General features: G+C 34.3%; 2 protein-coding genes across 2 annotated transcripts; one reads left to right on the top strand and one right to left on the bottom strand.

The window, feature by feature from the left end:
- Window positions 1-3,853: 3,853 nt before the first annotated feature.
- Window positions 3,854-9,332, bottom strand: LOC146531835 (protein D2-like). The gene is made up of 5 exons (XM_085197449.1): window positions 9,216-9,332; window positions 8,781-8,924; window positions 8,053-8,173; window positions 5,214-5,424; window positions 3,854-4,026 (listed from the first exon to the last, which is right to left on the bottom strand). Exons 1-5 carry the CDS (start codon window positions 9,222-9,224, stop codon window positions 3,897-3,899), a joined length of 615 nt encoding a protein of 204 aa, XP_085053575.1. The 5' UTR covers window positions 9,225-9,332; the 3' UTR covers window positions 3,854-3,896.
- Window positions 9,333-9,430: 98 nt separating this feature from the next.
- Window positions 9,431-12,625, top strand: LOC146531834 (protein D2-like). The gene is made up of 5 exons (XM_085197729.1): window positions 9,431-9,454; window positions 10,468-10,596; window positions 11,367-11,487; window positions 12,021-12,231; window positions 12,487-12,625. Exons 1-5 carry the CDS (start codon window positions 9,431-9,433, stop codon window positions 12,623-12,625), a joined length of 624 nt encoding a protein of 207 aa, XP_085053855.1.
- Window positions 12,626-17,854: the final 5,229 nt, after the last annotated feature.

Genomic DNA, 17,854 nt, shown 5'->3' with positions numbered 1-17,854 from the left:
ACTCGAGGAAAATAAAATATTTAGATACTATTTTCAATCGCTCCGGTGATGAGTCCACACCACTCGACACGCGAGATGAGAACGGAGAGTCTTTTGGTCGTTTGGTCTAACGACGCCCTCTGCCTACCCTGCTATGTGTGTGCTATATCGTAAGGACGAATAAAAAACCTTAAGAGGCTGCAAACAAAAATAATCATAAATTATTAAATTGTTGATGTTTAATCTTCAAGAAAAATGCATTTCAACAATCTGTTTCCAATGCAACATAATTATAATAACAAAGATAAAAAGATTAGTAAATTATAGCATTCGTTTTATTATAACCTTTTTTCTGTGTTGGTAACTGCATTTATGTAGGTAGGTAGCTTTTATCATTTGGTTCCACATGTACTTAAGTGGAACCAAATGATAATTCGATACATTTTCTATTATCTGCCCTTTTAGATAAGTATATTTCTGGATATCGAGTGCCTTACAAGTTATAATTAAAAAATAGTATTGAATTATAAGTATACATTTTCTTTAACTTTTAAAATAATGTTTGTTTTCTCCGACTTGTTTTTTCGAATAATTAGGTATATAATTTTGTTAAGTATCAAAGTATATTTTTTTTATGTTTGTCCGTTGATCGTTTTGTGATTTTGCAGACCGATTTTAGAAACGATTATTTTTTGTTTAAAAGATCTTTCTTTCCCATCGGTCCCATTACCGTCGAGTCAGGGTGTAATAATGGAATGTCATGGAAATCGGGAGAAACGTTTGAATTTTGTGTTTGTGTTGTGATTGTGTATGTGTTTAATATAATTTCTTATGATACTCATATATTTCCTTCTTGTAGTCATCATCTGATGAAATAAATAATGAAAACAGATTTTTCATGTTCACATCTTTTCTTACATCCCGAAATAATAGCAAAAGAGTTGTTTCACAAATTCCTTAAATTGTAGAGATTAGACACTCCACTCATCATTTTTCAAGTTGAATTCAACAAATTGCCTGTTGAGGCGGAACTCAACGCCGCGCTTTGCCTCGACACCAGAGCTAAGAAATGTAAACAATTAAATATTTAATTTTCTCGACTGGAAATTGAATCGACAACCTTTCGAAATTGAACCTACAGTAACTAACTATAAACCAAAAAAAACACATAGGTACCTAAGTATTATTTATATGTAAAACTATAATTCTTGTCCAATAGCAAGGGCAGCGGGCGATGTTTAATTAACGACATTATTCCGACGAGGAATGCCTATTACAATGAACATGTTACGGATGCGGGATATAAATTTCTTTCCCGAAATTCCCGGGTCCTTAAAGAGATTTTTCACATAACATAAATGTTTGGCATTTCCTTCCAAATGTAGCTATCGTTGGATACAATACATAGTTTCTGTCGGCTGGACTTGTGCTATTTATTAAATATTATATTGTAGACATTGTTTTCTCTTGTTCTCTTTTAACGAATTGTATTAATGAGAAATTATATTGGTTTTGGTTTAAATTCTGCTTATTTAACTATGACATAGAAAAATACAGATAAAAAATATATTTAATGTATGTACATGTTCGTAATTAAATAATGTGTCATTTTTATTTTATTTATTTTCATCTGTCTACTCTGATAGACAAAGAGCGGCGTTGAGTTCCACTTCAACTTCCCAAAAACTAGGCAGGAAGTGGGGAACGGAATATCTTAACCTAGTGCAGTGCCTACCTACTCTGCTATATAAGAAAAGCATAAAGCAGTTTTTACTTATGAGACTTATATCTAATGATCAAAAACAACAACTATAAAAAAATCCAACTAAAATGAACCCATTTATCAGAACCAAAACTCAACTTACTACAATTAATCCAAGGAAGGATCCAATCCAATCATCCACAACTAGGTAGCCTAGTAGGTAGGTAGTACAAGCGGACGCTGTCTACACGACCAACCAAATTGCCACAGCTTGATTAGCCACCGTGTACACAATTATATGACACGTCGCAGTAAATTTATGTGAAAACTTTGCCATGACACGCTCCCTACAGTCGTGCTACCAGTACATGCCACATGCACTGCGCTGCCTGAACAAGAGCTAAATTAACTCTGACGTTATGTGTACTTCTGCTTATACCTATGGATTGTGAACTCATGTATTTATAGTTTTACGCATGAAATTAACTTTTTTTAGTTTCATCCTGTTATTCCGTACACATCTGGGGGTAAGAGGGAACTTAGTGACAAGACACCTCATTAAACATTCGTAAAGTTTTCCCGACTTCTATGTAAAATAAATTAAATGGTTATTTTACTTTATATCAATACGAAGCTTATTCATATAAACAAAAAACTGGTTAAGAGCGACTGACTCGTTCACCGACGCTACCAAGTACCGCACCAATTTTAGGATTTTAGGACAAGAAATACAACTTACGAATTTACCACAGATTGTTTAAAATGAACCAAACACAACTTTATGTTAATACGAAGTTTAAACATAAAAACTATAAAAAAGTAACTATTTACTCTCAAATTATAAAATTAAATTAATTTTCAAATTTAGGGAGTAACTACTAAAAATAATACTTATTGTTAAACCTATATAATAAATCGTTTCCCGCCATTCGATCACAGATAACCTAGAAGTCCGATAATCGCCCCCCGAGGCCGAATGAGACTGACCGTGTAATAAATTATACAGAGGCAATAACGACTGTAATAAAAAGCAATCTTAGTGCTAATTCACTATTTTTCATAGAACGGTGAAAACAGCTTGACTTTCAATATATATTTAGCGATAATGATTATGGGTGTTTTCACGTTTGTGGTGACATTTGTTGCCATATTAAATTAGTATATTTTGTTGTTGTAAATTCGTTTACGAGGTGAAATATAAAATTCCGCTTTTCGCGAACCCATTACAAATTTGGGAAGCCTCATAGTGCTGTCTTACATACTCTAAGGAACCTCGGTATATGACAAAGGGAAACTGGGAGCCTAGTGTAAATAAATTCTAGGGGCATTGCGTGTTGAGTGGTGGAACTCAACCCCGCGCTTTGCTTCGACACCAGAGCGAAGAAATGAAAATAGATATTGAATATTTCATTTCCTCGGGTCGAAATCGAACCCACAACCTGTCATATTTACAATCACACGCTTAAGCCCATACACCGCGACTGGCCTCCAGTCATAATAATAACTAAATCTACGCAAACCCGAGTAAAATAGCTATATAGTATTCACTAAAAAACCCAAGTTCATAAGTGCGGATTCTTTAACATTATATTTATGTCGCATTTTGTGTACTTTCCTGGCTTTCTAGTATTCATAATTACTCGTCTCGGTCTCGCGACTTTTAATTAAGAAAGACTTGTTTATTATCTTTTTGCTTACGCCATGATGGTTTAGAGCCACGGCTTTTAAGCGACTGAATTAAAGAAATTTAAATATTTTAATAAGAAAAAGCGAACTTGTTATATTTAAGTGTTGTAATATAATTATAATGAATATTATTAATGATATGGCAGCACTGCTGGTTAGATTTGACGCCATTTTGAATTACAAATAAAGATGTTGACGTGATATGCATTTGGAAAGTGACTCTTGTGAAATAGAGATTGTTACTAAAATAAGCAGAGAAAATGAGATAATTTTTTGGAATTACAAATAATAAAAAAATTATACAAGCTGCTTAATGAAAAAAAATAGTTTTGAGTAACAATGTAGGCAAAAAGAACGGAAAGGAAGGAGTGTGTGTGTGAAGTGTTAATACACTCCGTTTTACCCACCGCCCAATTTTCGACACATTATTAACCTCCCGGGGCGGAGAAACAAATGCGAAATAAATGAAACATCTAAAACAATAAATAAAATACCATAATTAATAATTTAATTTATTAAAAAACAAAAATTAGGCTTTACAATAATTATTTTGACCGCTGGCCGCCACCTTCATCGTCAAAAAGTTTCCAGCTTCCAGCGTACTGTTACGTTCATTATTGAACTGTGAGACGGAGAACCTCGTACGGTTTGTTGCTAAGCTGGAAAATAAAATTAAATTCTATTTATAAAATTATACTAGTATTATAAATCTGAATGTAAGTTTGTTACGCACTTACGCCAAAACTACCTACTTAATTGATTAAAATGAAACTTTGTACACATATTCTTAGACGTGTTAGAATACTTTGTTTTATTAAAAAGGCGACATAGCATACTTTTTACTAAAAATATTATGATCCTATAATATAAAAATAAATTTAAGAGAGCGAAGTCGCCTTTGAATCTCTAGTAGTAATATTATAAATGTGAAAGTTTGTAAGGATAGGTTTTTGTTAAACTTTCACCCAAATAACTACTAAAATCGCAGTGGGCGAGTCCGACTCACATTTTCACGGCTTAAAACAAACTAGTGCCTGAATTTACCGCGTTTCTTTGAGAATTCATTCGGTTGTAATTTACTTTTTGTTAGACGATTTCTATGGTAAAGTAAAAATAACATAAAACATACATTCCTCTATAGGAATTAAATAAAAAAAAATAAAACATAACATTCGAAATGCAAGCAACATGCTTACTGCATAATAGTGAAAACATCATTGAGTTTACCAACAGGGCAGTCAGTGGTCTCGAATTATGAAACGAGTGGCTTTAGTTCTTCAGCATTTTGTTCGTTCTTTAAAGGGGTTTGTTTAATTAAGACCTTGATTTGAGGCTTGACTGTAAAAACGGTGATTATGGGTTCAATTCCCAGTCGAGGAGAAAATTATTATTATATCTTCGCTGTGGTAGCAAAAGAAGACGCAGCGTTGAGTTTTGTCACTCAACACGCAGAAAGTGGGAATGGGGTGTCTTAACACTAGGTTCCTTTTGCCTCCCTAGCTAGATAACCTATGGAAAATTAAAATTGTATTTGTACTTGATGCTTTGTTTAGAATAAATTATGTTAATATCATGATAAAAAGTAAACTAATGAAAATATACTATTTTTTATTCGCTTATATAATTTAGTTTTAATTAATTTCTTAATTATTTTTAATTAAAGTTTTTCAACTTTAATTATAATTTACTTATTAAGACAAATATTATAGGGTTAAAACCCCTTTGTGGCTTTCGAATCCACTACGTGTCGCATTTCGCTTGTGTCCCTGTACATAGTTGCTGCTTTAAACAAGCAGACGAAGCCCCATTTAAGCTATAAAATATAACATACAAAAAATAAATTTACCTCAGCAAGGCAGTATCAGTTACATCTAATTCTTTATCTTGGATATATAAAAGAAACACGAATCGATGTATTCCAGAGTCAGGGTATACTACCGGTGGTACGTACGGAGTCACCGTAAACCCCGATTCGGTGTTGTTCCCGGGAATATTGACAATTGCCCAGTAGAGAGCTGAGCGGAGAGAGGGTGTTTGTTGGGAAGGGACGTCAGCATCTGGAAAATAAAGAATTAGTATATAAATATACTAGCGGACGCGCGCAGCTTCGCCTGCGTATTTAAGGGTGAATTCTAATAACCCATGAAACATGTGTTCAATGAAATATTTTTAAGAGTCTAAATATCAAATTTTATAAAAATCGGTGGCGATTTAAGAATTTTCCCATACAAACTTTTAACCCCTTATTTGCACCCTTAAGGGGAGAATTCTAGAAAACCATGAAACACGTGTTCAATTAAATACTTTTAAAAATCTAAATTTCAAATTTTATAAAAATCGCTGCCGATTTAAATTTTTTTCCATACAAACTTTGAACCCCTATTTCACCCCTTTAGGGTTAAAATTTTTCAAGATCCCTTCTTAGTGGATGTCCAGATTACGAAAGTAAACTTTTGTCCAAATTTAACGTTTCTACCATCAGCGGTTACGGCTGTGCGTGCGTCTTACCTCAGTCAGTGAGGACATGTCCTTTTATATATATAGACTAGTGGGCCCGGACGCGGCTACGCCCGCGAAAATATAAGCCTAAATCATTAAAATAAGTTAAAAAATAATAATAAGTCGAGATTTATTATTAGAAAAAATATCTGAGTAACCGAAATGAACAAACCAAAGAAGTAAAAGTAACTAAAGGAAATTCTTAATATTAGAAAAAAAAACCTAAAGTTTGCTGTGCGCGCGTACTAAACATTTTTCTATATTAAATAATTATTAATTTTTGCGAACAATATTAAATAAAATCTCAAATGATTAAAATTACGATATTTTAAGTGTATAACATCGGTATAGATAACCGAACTGAGATAAATTAATTATAAGCAGCAAATAATTACATAAAAAATAATAGTAATTCGAAAATCTATAAAAATTTACAAAATCATCAAAGTCATCCGCCCGTTCGCGTCGGTCATACTCATACTATGCCGCCCGAAGGCTAGGTCATTTGGAATCAGTCACATCTTAATTATTTATTAGAATGTTATACAGTAAACTATAATTTCCATCTAGATGAAATGCTAAAAGTGACTATTATATTTATTTTCATAAGGATGAATATCAAATTACAGAAATCATCTAATTTTTGTTAATGATTTGTATAAAGAGATTTGTATAAATCTATATCGGCGCGCACCATGTATGCATTAAGCAAACTCACTGTGGGTGACGTTTTCTTAAAACAGCAAACTTTGCAAGCCGTTGCTTAGCAACGCGTAGCGACGATTGTTATTAACATGGCGGAATAAATTCCTTGTCAAATTAATTATTTTAATATATTGGTATATAACGAAAATATTACAAATATGAGAAAAAAAAAGTATCCTATGTTCATCCCGGGACCCTCAAGTATCTCTATATGAGTATTATATCACAATTAAATTAGCGGTTTGGCCCTGATTGCGGAAAAGACAGACAGACAGACAGACAGACAGAGTTACTTTCGAATTTATAATATAGGTATGGATTAGTGATCCTCATCCTGCTTGGACTGGTACTAGTATAATATTATTTATAACGATCCTTGCATAGTATAGTCACACTTAATTCTTAATTTTCTGAGTAGAAGAACTCAGGAATCTAGTGTTAAGACTCCGTTCCCAATAACACACTTCCGTTACCTACCTTCCGCCATGTTTTTGAGGCATTGCGTGTTGAGAAGTGCAACTCAACACCTCGTATTACAAGAGCGAAGAACTACGAACAAATATATAATATGTAGATATTCCAAGTTTTCAACGATATGTTGCTGAAATCTTTTAAAAGTTACAAGTTAATCCTCCAGAGGTAAGAACTCGTGGGTCCGCGGAGAGGTCGGAGGCGCAAATGCACTCTATAATATTTTCTTTGTGTTGCAACTTTGCTTCAAAATTTTTATGTCACATTACGGCTCTTACTTTGTGGCATTATTCATTTTACTTTAGAAAAACATTGTATTCGTTATTGTACTTTAAAATTTTAAAGTCATTTTACGTTTTTCTTTATTATTGTTTTTATATCTTTATTATATTTTCTTTTTACTTTTTAATTTTTATAATGTTTGCTATAAAAAGTGAGATTATTGAAATAGTTAAAGAAAAAGGTAATTATTATTTGAGACCAGTCATAGCGCAGGGGGACAAGTATTTAACTATAAAAGCGACTGGTTGTAGGTTCGGTCCCCATACGTGGATGTGTAATTGAATGGAATTGGAGAAGAAATGAAAATATACATTGAAATTGATTTAAATGTATATTTTAATTAAATTTAAAAAATAAATTCAAATGTATATGGGGAACGGAGATTTTTAACATTAGGTACCCTCTGCCTACTCTGCAGTGTGCAGGGATACAGAGTGTGAGTATGTAAATATGTATGGGGCACTGGACAGTGGCTCAGAATGTAGTTGGGGGGTTCGATTCTCATTGGGGGGAAATAAATTATTTAATATTTTCATTTCCTCGCAATAAAGCACGGTAACGAGGCATTGTGTGTTAAGTACTATAACTTAGCAAGTAATGCCTCGAAAAATTGGCGAGAAGTGGTAGAGTGTTAAGACACTGTGTTTCTGCTTAGGCCAGGTTGCTTCTGTCAGCCCTGGAATGATCCCTGCTCTGAGGTAGATAAAAATACATATATAAATACGTACCAACTAAAAATAGACTGTAGTTAGTATTCGGATGGATTGAATATGTTACTTCTGGCATCATTATGGATTGCGTCTGGGCGATCTTCGTCCCGCAATTAATGTCTACTGAACTATAGTAGACCTGTACAAGCAAAAATTATAATAAATGTATTTTTTTACATTAAAAAAGATTCGTTCGTTTGAAAGTCTGTCGCTGGAATACAAACGTATGACTGTAAAGCGATAGTTTGTGGGTTTGATTTCCACTAGAGGAAGTTAATATTTTTATTTTTTCTATTAATATTTTAATTACATCGCTCTGGCAACGAGGCAAATAGTGGTGTTGAACTCTGTCACTCAACACGCAAACAAAAATTAAAGCTTAGTAAATTTAGACTTTAACGCCCGATGTTAATAATCAATCCTAATCCATAAATTGCAACCATAGATTGAAATAGACAGAGATGGAAGACGGCATGCAGGTTAGTGATTGGATAGACATGTCAAAAAATCCAAGATTGACGTTAACTGGAGATCGGAGATACATTATTAATATTGGGCGTTAATTGCTACCTTCTTTAGAATTTTTGAACGTTTCAAATACCACAAAACCTGTATTTCAGAAGTATGGGATAAAAAATAATTGGTGAACTTATGGTACTACTTTTGTTTATTGATTGATTGATTTTGTTAATTTAGTTAATAATAACATCAAAAACTACATTCCTCTAAAACAAATTTGTACTTACATTTAAAAGGTTTGGTGGTACCACCGGAATAATATCAGGAACAACGTAATTGTTTTTAAAGGCGGTAGAGCATTGATGCTTGTTTCTTGATGACGATTCTGATGCCACGCATATTTTAATTAAAAGAAATAGCAATATTCTTGTCTGCAAAAAATATATACTTACAATATCAAATAATAGAGTAAGGCCGTCAAGGTGCAGAGGCACAAGTGTGTGACTGTAACGTGACGGTTGCGGGTTCAATTTCCTGTCCGGGTAATAAATTATTTATTATCATTTCATTTCTTCGCTTCCAACCAAGGCAAACACAATGCCTGGAAAACTCAGCGATGCGTGAGGAAGGAGGAGGTGTTTTAATACTAGGTTCCCTGCCTATCCTGCTATATGCGGGATACAGAAAAAATAAAAAATTAAAAATATGTATAAAATACTCACGATCTCCATTTGTACAATGTTTTTTGACTAATTAGAAACTGATACGTGTTAATGTTTCAACGTTGGTTTTTAATATGTTTCTTTGCGCGCTAGTACTGATAATTATATGAGGTAGTTATCAATTATAACTTTCAAAGTATAAGCGGATAGGTAATTTAAAATAAAATATAAAAATAATAAATTGTTTTTGTTCCTTAAAATAGAAATCTGAGGGCATGTATAAAGAAGAAGCCAAACGGGTATGCAGAGACTGTAGTATTTGGTGCTCCGTTCTTTCTGGAGGAGTCCAGGAGTACCTGGCTTAGGAATAAAGCGTGAAGCGTGAAAAAAATAAGTGATTGAAGTAAGCCCCCGCGCCATGATTTGCTTTTTAAATGCCCTGGCAAACTTTTTGTTAACAAAATTTGTGGGGTGGGCACAGGCCTGTTTTGGAATGAGCACAGACTAGCCCAAATTTCCTTAATTCTACGCTCGTGGATTTGGGTGAACTAATTTAATAATCTTATTACCGGTTAATAGGTAAAAAATAGCCCAAAAACTTCTATCATATATATTTTGTGTATAACTCTGTGGCCGATTCTAAATTTATAAAATAAGTTACACTGTAGTATTATGAATATATGTTTTATTCAATAGCATAGATAAGAAAACATTCAAAAACTAAATATAAAAGAAATTTTCTTTTTAGATATCATGTATTTGGGGTTTTGGTATTAAAATTATTGGTTACCTACAATTGAAGTAAGTGTTTAAATTAAAATTAAATTATTTAGTTAAATTTTACTTATTTTAATTTAGACAAGTCATTGTTAAAATTTCCTTTTTATTCGGCGTTGTTCAGCCGCCCGTTTATAATAAACAAGATGTTTATGAATTCGATTTCCATTTTGGATAATTAATTATTCACTTTTCCTCGTAAGTAAGAAAGGGCGGCGTTGAGTTACGCAACTCAATACGAAAAGAATAAAAAATTGGACCGGAAAGTGAACTAAGTGTTTTAACACGAGTTTACCTTTGCCTGTACTGCTGTATGCGGGATACAATTGTGGGGTCGACTCCAACTTCGATTGCCAATGAAATATATATATAGATGTCGTAATACTAGGTTCCCAGGATCCCTTTGCCTACTTCGCTGTGGTGCGGGATATAGCGTGAAGCTCTTTATTTTTCGCATTTACACAATTGGATGGCAAAAACCAATTCTATAAATCGTTTTAAAAAATTCTACATAATATTTCTAGTTTTATTTCAGATGAAAATGTTAATTCTTAGTATCATTTTCACAATATTTGCTCAAGGAGAGGCTGGTATCTACGATACGTTGACAAATTGGCTAGACGGTGGCTCTACTTCGACAGTGGTTCAACCTGGACAGCTGTCAGTGAGTATTCACTTATCTTTTTGGATTCTCGATGTATCCTGCATGTAGAAGCGAAGGCAGAGGGAATTTAGTTTTAAGACATTACGCTTTCCATGCACCGTATATATTTAATGTTAATTAATGAGGGGCACATATTGTGCTGCAAAATCGACTGCTTGTTGGTTCGATCCCCACTCGAGGAAGGAAATATTTATTCTATTTATATTTTAATTTCTTCGCTCTGGTGTTGAGGCAAAGCGCATCGTTAAGTTCCGCCACTCAACTAACAATGCCTCCAGAACTTGGCGGAAAGTGAGAAATGGAGTTTCTTAACAATACATACCCTCTGTCTATCCTGCTGTGTGCGGGATACAGCGTGAAGAAGCTCATTTTTTTAAATTTAATGTTAATTAAGTACAAGCTCGTGGCACAATGGTGTTTGATTGTAAAGGTGATTATATATTATATATTCAAATTATATTAATTTCTTCACTCTGGTAGGCGTTGTTTTAAGATTTGCGGCGTTGAATTACGCTACTGTATATCAGAGTAAGCAGACTATTATTAGTGTCGGGTACTTCGTTTCCCACTTTCCGCATAATTTTCGAGATACTGCGTCTTGATTGGCGGAACACAACGCCGTGCATCTTCGCAATCTCTCTCTATTATACCTTGAGTGGATATCGAACCCAACGCAAATCGAACGCAATCACTGCGTTTACAGTCACCTCTCACTCTCTTAACTAACCCAACCCAAACTCCCATTTTACCTAAATAAATATGTTTAACAGGTAAAATATTTCACGCAAGCCGTTAACGCTGGTAACGTAATTTCTCCTTACGACGCCGTTTTCCCTCCCTACATTACGTACGAAGCTGGTCCAGACGCTTTGTATACATTAGCTGCAGTTGGTAAGAAATTTTGTATTTTGTATGAAAATTCTGCTTGATTTACAAAAATTATGATAATTTTTTCTATTTGTATCTTTCCTGGTTATTTAAATCTATAACAAATATGATTTTAAGTATATATGTACATGTTGAGGACAGTCTCAGTCAGTCAGTTTTATATTCAATTTTAACAGAAGAATAAGAGAAGAGTAATATTTTCATAGTAAGATTTTTAATTTTCACGATTATTACACATTTTAAATGAAAGTATTTAATCGGATTAATCGCGTATTTTTAGTATTATACATTTTTGGAAATCCGACGTTTTGAACACTTTGCAGTAGTGGGGAAAATGGCTTATTTTCATTTCCTCGTACGTAACGATTATATGTGCTAATATGTGAAACAAAAAAGTGAATGAATTTCTTTACACAAGAAAATGTAAATTCTCAATGATTTGTCAATATATTTTTTCTTTAAACTGCGGATATTTCCAAACATTACAAAAACTTTGGAAAATACCATTTTACAAATAGTTTATTTTTATTTTTTAGACCCGGACACGCCGTCATATTCGTCCAGTTTCGATAAGGAGTATATACATATACTAATTGTCAACATTCCCGGGTCGAACATATCAGCCGGGGACAGTATAGTCAGGTATATAGCGCCCAACCCTCAACCGGGATCTGGATATCATCGATTTATGTTCCTTCTGTATAAACAGGAAGACCGTATTGACGTGAAAACTAATTATTTTGTAACGTAAGTACTATTTTTTTAAGGTCGTCGTAGAGTTGGTGGATCGGACTCACAAGCTCTACCAGTTAGGAAAACAAACTAAGACGTTTTTGCAATTTATACAAACATTTTGATGGTTCGTATGTCACTGACATGTCTTTTGGAAAAAAAATTATTTTTAGATGACATTATGACATATATTTTTTTTTGCAGTAAGACATATTTTCATTACATTTATAATAATATTTTTTTACTTATTATATTTATACTTTTATGTAGATTGGCGAGAAAATTGACGAATTTCTCTATAGCTGCTTTCGCCAAGGAGTACAATTTAGGGAACCCCGTCGCTGTAAACTTCTTCCGTTCACAGCACATCATTTGCGAGGAAGATGATCGACAACAACAATGTTCTTAAATAAAACGATAAAAAATAATAAATATATATTATGAGAACAGCCTCTTCTTTAGCTTTTACTTATTTTAATAAGATAGCAAAAACAAACGTCGCGTTTTATTTAACTACATATATCAATGCGGAATGGAAGCCTCTTAATAGGCTAGGTTCCCAGCTCTCCTCTGCCTACCCTGCTATGAAGCTAATTCCTCTCTTTCCGCCTTATTCTTGAGACAATACGTTAAGTCGTAGAACTCAACGCCGCGCTTTGTCTCAGATATAGGGCAGAAAATGATGGGATGTCTTTAAGTTAAATATCACTATTCATATATTTTTATTTATCACTTGTATACTTGTATTATTTATTTATTTATATATAACTATACTACTAATTATAAATTATACAGCGTGATAGAGTTTAATTATACATTTCATTGTACATTTTCTTGTATAACCCTTCACACCCTTTATGTGTCGAGTAGTACTTTGATCTTAGAAGGTGTCAAGAGTGTAATAGCACAGGAAGTTAATAATTAGGGCGACGTTTTAAATAGTTTCACACTTTCTTTAAAAACACCTTTATTGTGGAGTAGTTATGTTATTTACTGTGTTATAGGTGAAGGTTCGAATTTTTAATGTTAAATTATTATACACTAGTGGACCCGGACGCGGCTACGCCTGCTTCAACTATAAGAATATTTATTAAATATATTCATTAAATTATTTTCAATTCTCAATAGAATTAGTAAGAAAATATAAGCTCAAATAATCAAAAAGAATAATAAGTAGATACACATTATTAGAAAAAAATATCTGACTTATTGAAATGAACTAACAAAAGGATTAAAAGTAACTAAAGGATAGGTATTCTTAATATTAGAAAAAGTACCTAAAGTTTTCCGTGCGTGCGTACATAGATATCGACTCTACGAAATAACTAAACATTTCTCTCTATTAGGTAGGATAATTTTAGCGGGCAATATCAAATAAAATAAGAAGAGAATCAAAGTGTATTTTAAATTAATTATAAACAACAAATAAAGTTCGAAAATGTATGAAAATTTATAAAACCGTCAACGTCATCTCCCCTTCGCGTCGGTCATACTGTGCCGCCCGCTAGCTAGGTGGCTAGGTCATTTGGAATCAGTGACATCTCCTTAATTATTTATTAGTATGTTATACAGTAAACTATAATTTCAATCTAGATAAAATGCTAAAAGTGACTATTATATTTATTTTCATAAGGATGAATATCAAAACGTCGCGGTAGCGGTCGCGTAGCAACGACGGTTGTTATTAACATAGCAGAATAAATTGCATGTCAAATTAGAATGTACTTTAAAATATATTAGTATATATATGTAATGTAATGTTATATAGCCTATAGCACTTCTGAAGAATGCAGCTTTCATACAAAACAAAAACAATGAAAATCGGACCAGTAGATCCAGAGATCTTAGCGTTCAAACAAACAAACAAACAAACAAACAAACAAACTCTTCCGCTTTATTATATTAGTATAGATATAATAAGTGTTTTATATTACGCATAATATAAAGCATTCTTGATTTATTGGTAGAGCTTATGTGAGAGTAATCGCCGCTAATTTATATATTTCTATTGCCTGTAAATATGTTGTTTTAGTTTCACGCGCTATCCCGCACATAGCACGGTAGGTAAAGGGATCCTGGAATGTTCCCATTAAGATACTTCTGTTCCCTACTATCCACTGAATTCTGGAGGCATTTTGTGGTGGAACTCACATTTTCCAGCTCTCCTAACGCAATTAACTGCTGTACGGGAAAAAAACATGAAGCCTTATTCAAATAAGCATTCATCAAAATAACAAGAGCTGGTTGGATGTAGTATTCTCATCATTATATTAAATGATATATACATTCATATGTATGTATGTATATGTGAAACAAGCCCCTAAATAATGAACACTGACTGAAAATTCTGCTCTCATATTACTTACTAGCTTTTATAATATTTTGTTTCAATAATAAATTCTGAATATTCTTATCGTAAATAGGTATTACGAAAATGTAGGGTTGTCATTAAACAATAATAAAGGAATTATTATTAGTAATATTTTTTGGCTACTTGAAAAATTCGATGGGGGTTTGATTCTCGCTCAGGGCAATAAATTATTTTTATTTCCTACTCTAACAAGCAATAGACAATAGTTGAGTTAATTTCGACACACGATGTATTGAACTCAGACGAAATAAAGTTTTTTTGTAGAAACTGAAAGCACTTTTTGAGTGAAAGTGAAATTACAATTCTTTCCAAGTTCAAACTAGAAATAAAGTGAAGAATGTAAAGACTTAACATCAAGAAAAAAAATATTTTAACGTTACATTGTATCACGTATTTCCCATTAATTGTATAATATTTGAAACTTACGTTTTTAAAGCTACTGAATTAAAATAAATTATTTCCCAAAGAGGGAATCGAACCATTGAATTTACTTCAGACGCTGCGTCGTTAGGTGATAAAAAATAAATTTATTATGTTATTTTTTTTTAAATAAAACAAAAATTAATTTTCACACCCCTAACGTGTGAAGAGAATAGAAAATTGGTTTTTCAATATTTTCTCAAAGAGAATTTCTATCTAGATATTTAACAGGTTTTTTTGTGAGAATACCTCATAAATATATAATGTTAGTTTCATCTTGCGAGTAAATAGACCTTATTGGAACATAAATTGTGAATTTTTAATATCGCTCCACAAATTTTGCGAGCTGGTGTCTCTAAAGTTGAAACGTAATTCTATTATATTATCAACGTATGTATGAGTATCTATCTTATAGGTACTGTATAATAGAAAGGTGGTAGCGGCTTCATATCTTTTATTAATATTATTGAAAAAATAAATATAATACTCATATGAGAGTAAAGACGGAAAACGAAAAGCAGAGGAAACCTGGCAACCTGGAGTTAAGACACTTTATTTTAATTAACACATCCCTGTTCCCCAGTTTCTACACAATTCTGAAGGCATTGGGTGTTAAATAGCGGAACCCTATGCCGCGCTTTGCCCCGTTACCAGAGCGAGGAAATGATATATTGTTTATTAATCTATTTAATTTCCTCGAGCGGGAATCGAACCTACACCTACCTGTTGCTTTAAAAGTCGCTACACTCTTCTGAGCCTGCGCTATGACTGCCCCCGATTATATTTATCTAAATACAATAATTTACCCAAATTCGAACTTGCGATTACGGTCTTTACTAAAAACAAACAGTTAATACTGTATAATAAAAATTAGCTTCACGGTGAATCCCGCACACAGCATGGAAGGCAGAGGGAACCTAGTGTTAAGACACTCCGTTAGCACTAATATTGTATAATAAATACAAAAAATAACGATGAATAACATTCGATCACCAATTCAACGAGGCCGTAGATTGAAATAAAAAACCATTTTAAAAGTCATATTCGGCAATGAAAATATTGAATAAACACCAGTTATTTGGTAGCGAAACAAAAAGTAAATAAAGCCCGCCCAAAGCCCGCATAGTAAATATGATATGAAAAGAGAAAATAGAATATTTATCGACTCGTTCGAGCGTATAGTAAACTGTTGAAATATTTTTTTATGTAAGTAGGTACGTATAATGTTTATATGTATATTATTTAGGTTTGTAACTGTGCGCGGGCGTGGGTTGTGGGTTCTATTCTCATTCGGGGAAATGAATGATTATTTATCAATATTTTAAGTTCTTCCCTATGGTAACAAGGTAAAACAGAGGGTTGAGTTTCGTCACTGAACATGCAATGCGTCCAATGTTTGAGGAAAAGTGGGGAACGGAGTGTTTTAACACTAGGTTCCCTTCGCCTACTCTACAATATGCAGGATACAGCGTGAAGCTAGAAAAAAGTAGGTATGTACTTAAAAAAGTATTTTAAGTAGAATTTTCTAGAGTTTACGTTGTCTAAATTATAATAAAACCTGTTCAGGATTTAGGCTAAATTTGATTTTGAAGACTTTCACATCTGATATAGAACTATACTATAAGAAAAAATGAATAGCATCTTTAACAAAAATTGTTGAATGTGATGAGAATTTACTATTGACATGTATTTTGATTATTTTTTTCTATGGAAAACGCTTTAACCTGAAATATCTGCTACATCTAAAATATCTGGAACCATAAGTGTTGAGTTTAGTCCGATTAATACCATATATAAATATCTTTGGTACAAATCAATAGAGGTTATTAATTTATTATCGTCCCTAATCCCTTAATCGTACAGCATCATAATCATATACTCAAACCAATATGTTTGTGGTAAAATTCATCACATCAACTCAATTTCATAAGTTGTGTACAAACTAAAAACACAAAATATAATTTACAAAATCGCCAATAGATGATGCTGTACAATTTCTCAAGATTCCTAAATCGCGCTGGCGAGATTTCCTCGCGAAACATGACGACCCCAAAAATCCGGGCTACGAGCATACTGGATCAGCCTGACTGTTACCTGCTTAGGATCAAGTACTCATCACTACCAGAAGAAGACCGGACCGAAGCAAGCTCACCCGAACCCGAGGACCACACCAAGAAGCTCTCACCTTATTTGTGACCAAATAAGGAGGAACTTCGCCCGCACTGGCCTGTGCGGAGGGGACCCCCTTCCCCTTGGACTCCCTGCCCGGACCGAGATGGGCAGAAGGGTTGTGAGGACAGTCAACTGCTGCCGCCTCCCGTGCTCATAGGAATGAGCAGCCACCAGCCGCCGCGTGCGGGGACACAAGCGTCCCCTGCTGCGGCCGCAGCCACCGCCGCAACCAGCGGCACCCGGCCCCCGCGCTCCACTGCGCTGTACGGCGTACCCGTGCAGGCAATGGACCATGGGACCACGTCGAGGGAGCCCTCTCTCTCCGCGGCGCAACCTGGCGCGCCGTGCCTCGCGGGATCGACGCCCGCACCAGCCGCCTCGCCTGCCCCAGGCCAGGCACCCAGGGCCGCACGCAGCGCCCACCGACACCAGGAGCCGAAGAAGCGCTCCCCCTCCGCGCCCCCCAGGGTGCTGGACGACGCCATGTCCCCGCAGTCATCACTGAATAGGGACATGGTAGCTTTGGCAGAACTCAAGCGCAATGGTGTGCTGAGTCGGGAGCTGATGGAGCACATGGCCGTGTTCCTAAACGACCGTGCTCAAGCGCTAGACCAGGCGCAGTCGCAGCCCATTTACCAGACCCCGGTGCGTCGTCAGCGCACCGAGGACTATGGA

This window comes from Heliconius melpomene, chromosome 14 (assembly GCF_056956725.1).
Source record: "Heliconius melpomene rosina isolate 202511_hmr_F chromosome 14, ASM5695672v1, whole genome shotgun sequence".
NCBI lineage: Eukaryota > Metazoa > Arthropoda > Insecta > Lepidoptera > Nymphalidae > Heliconius > Heliconius melpomene.
The sequence above is the reverse complement of the archived record's forward strand: the minus strand, read 5'-3'. Positions and strand labels throughout refer to the sequence as shown.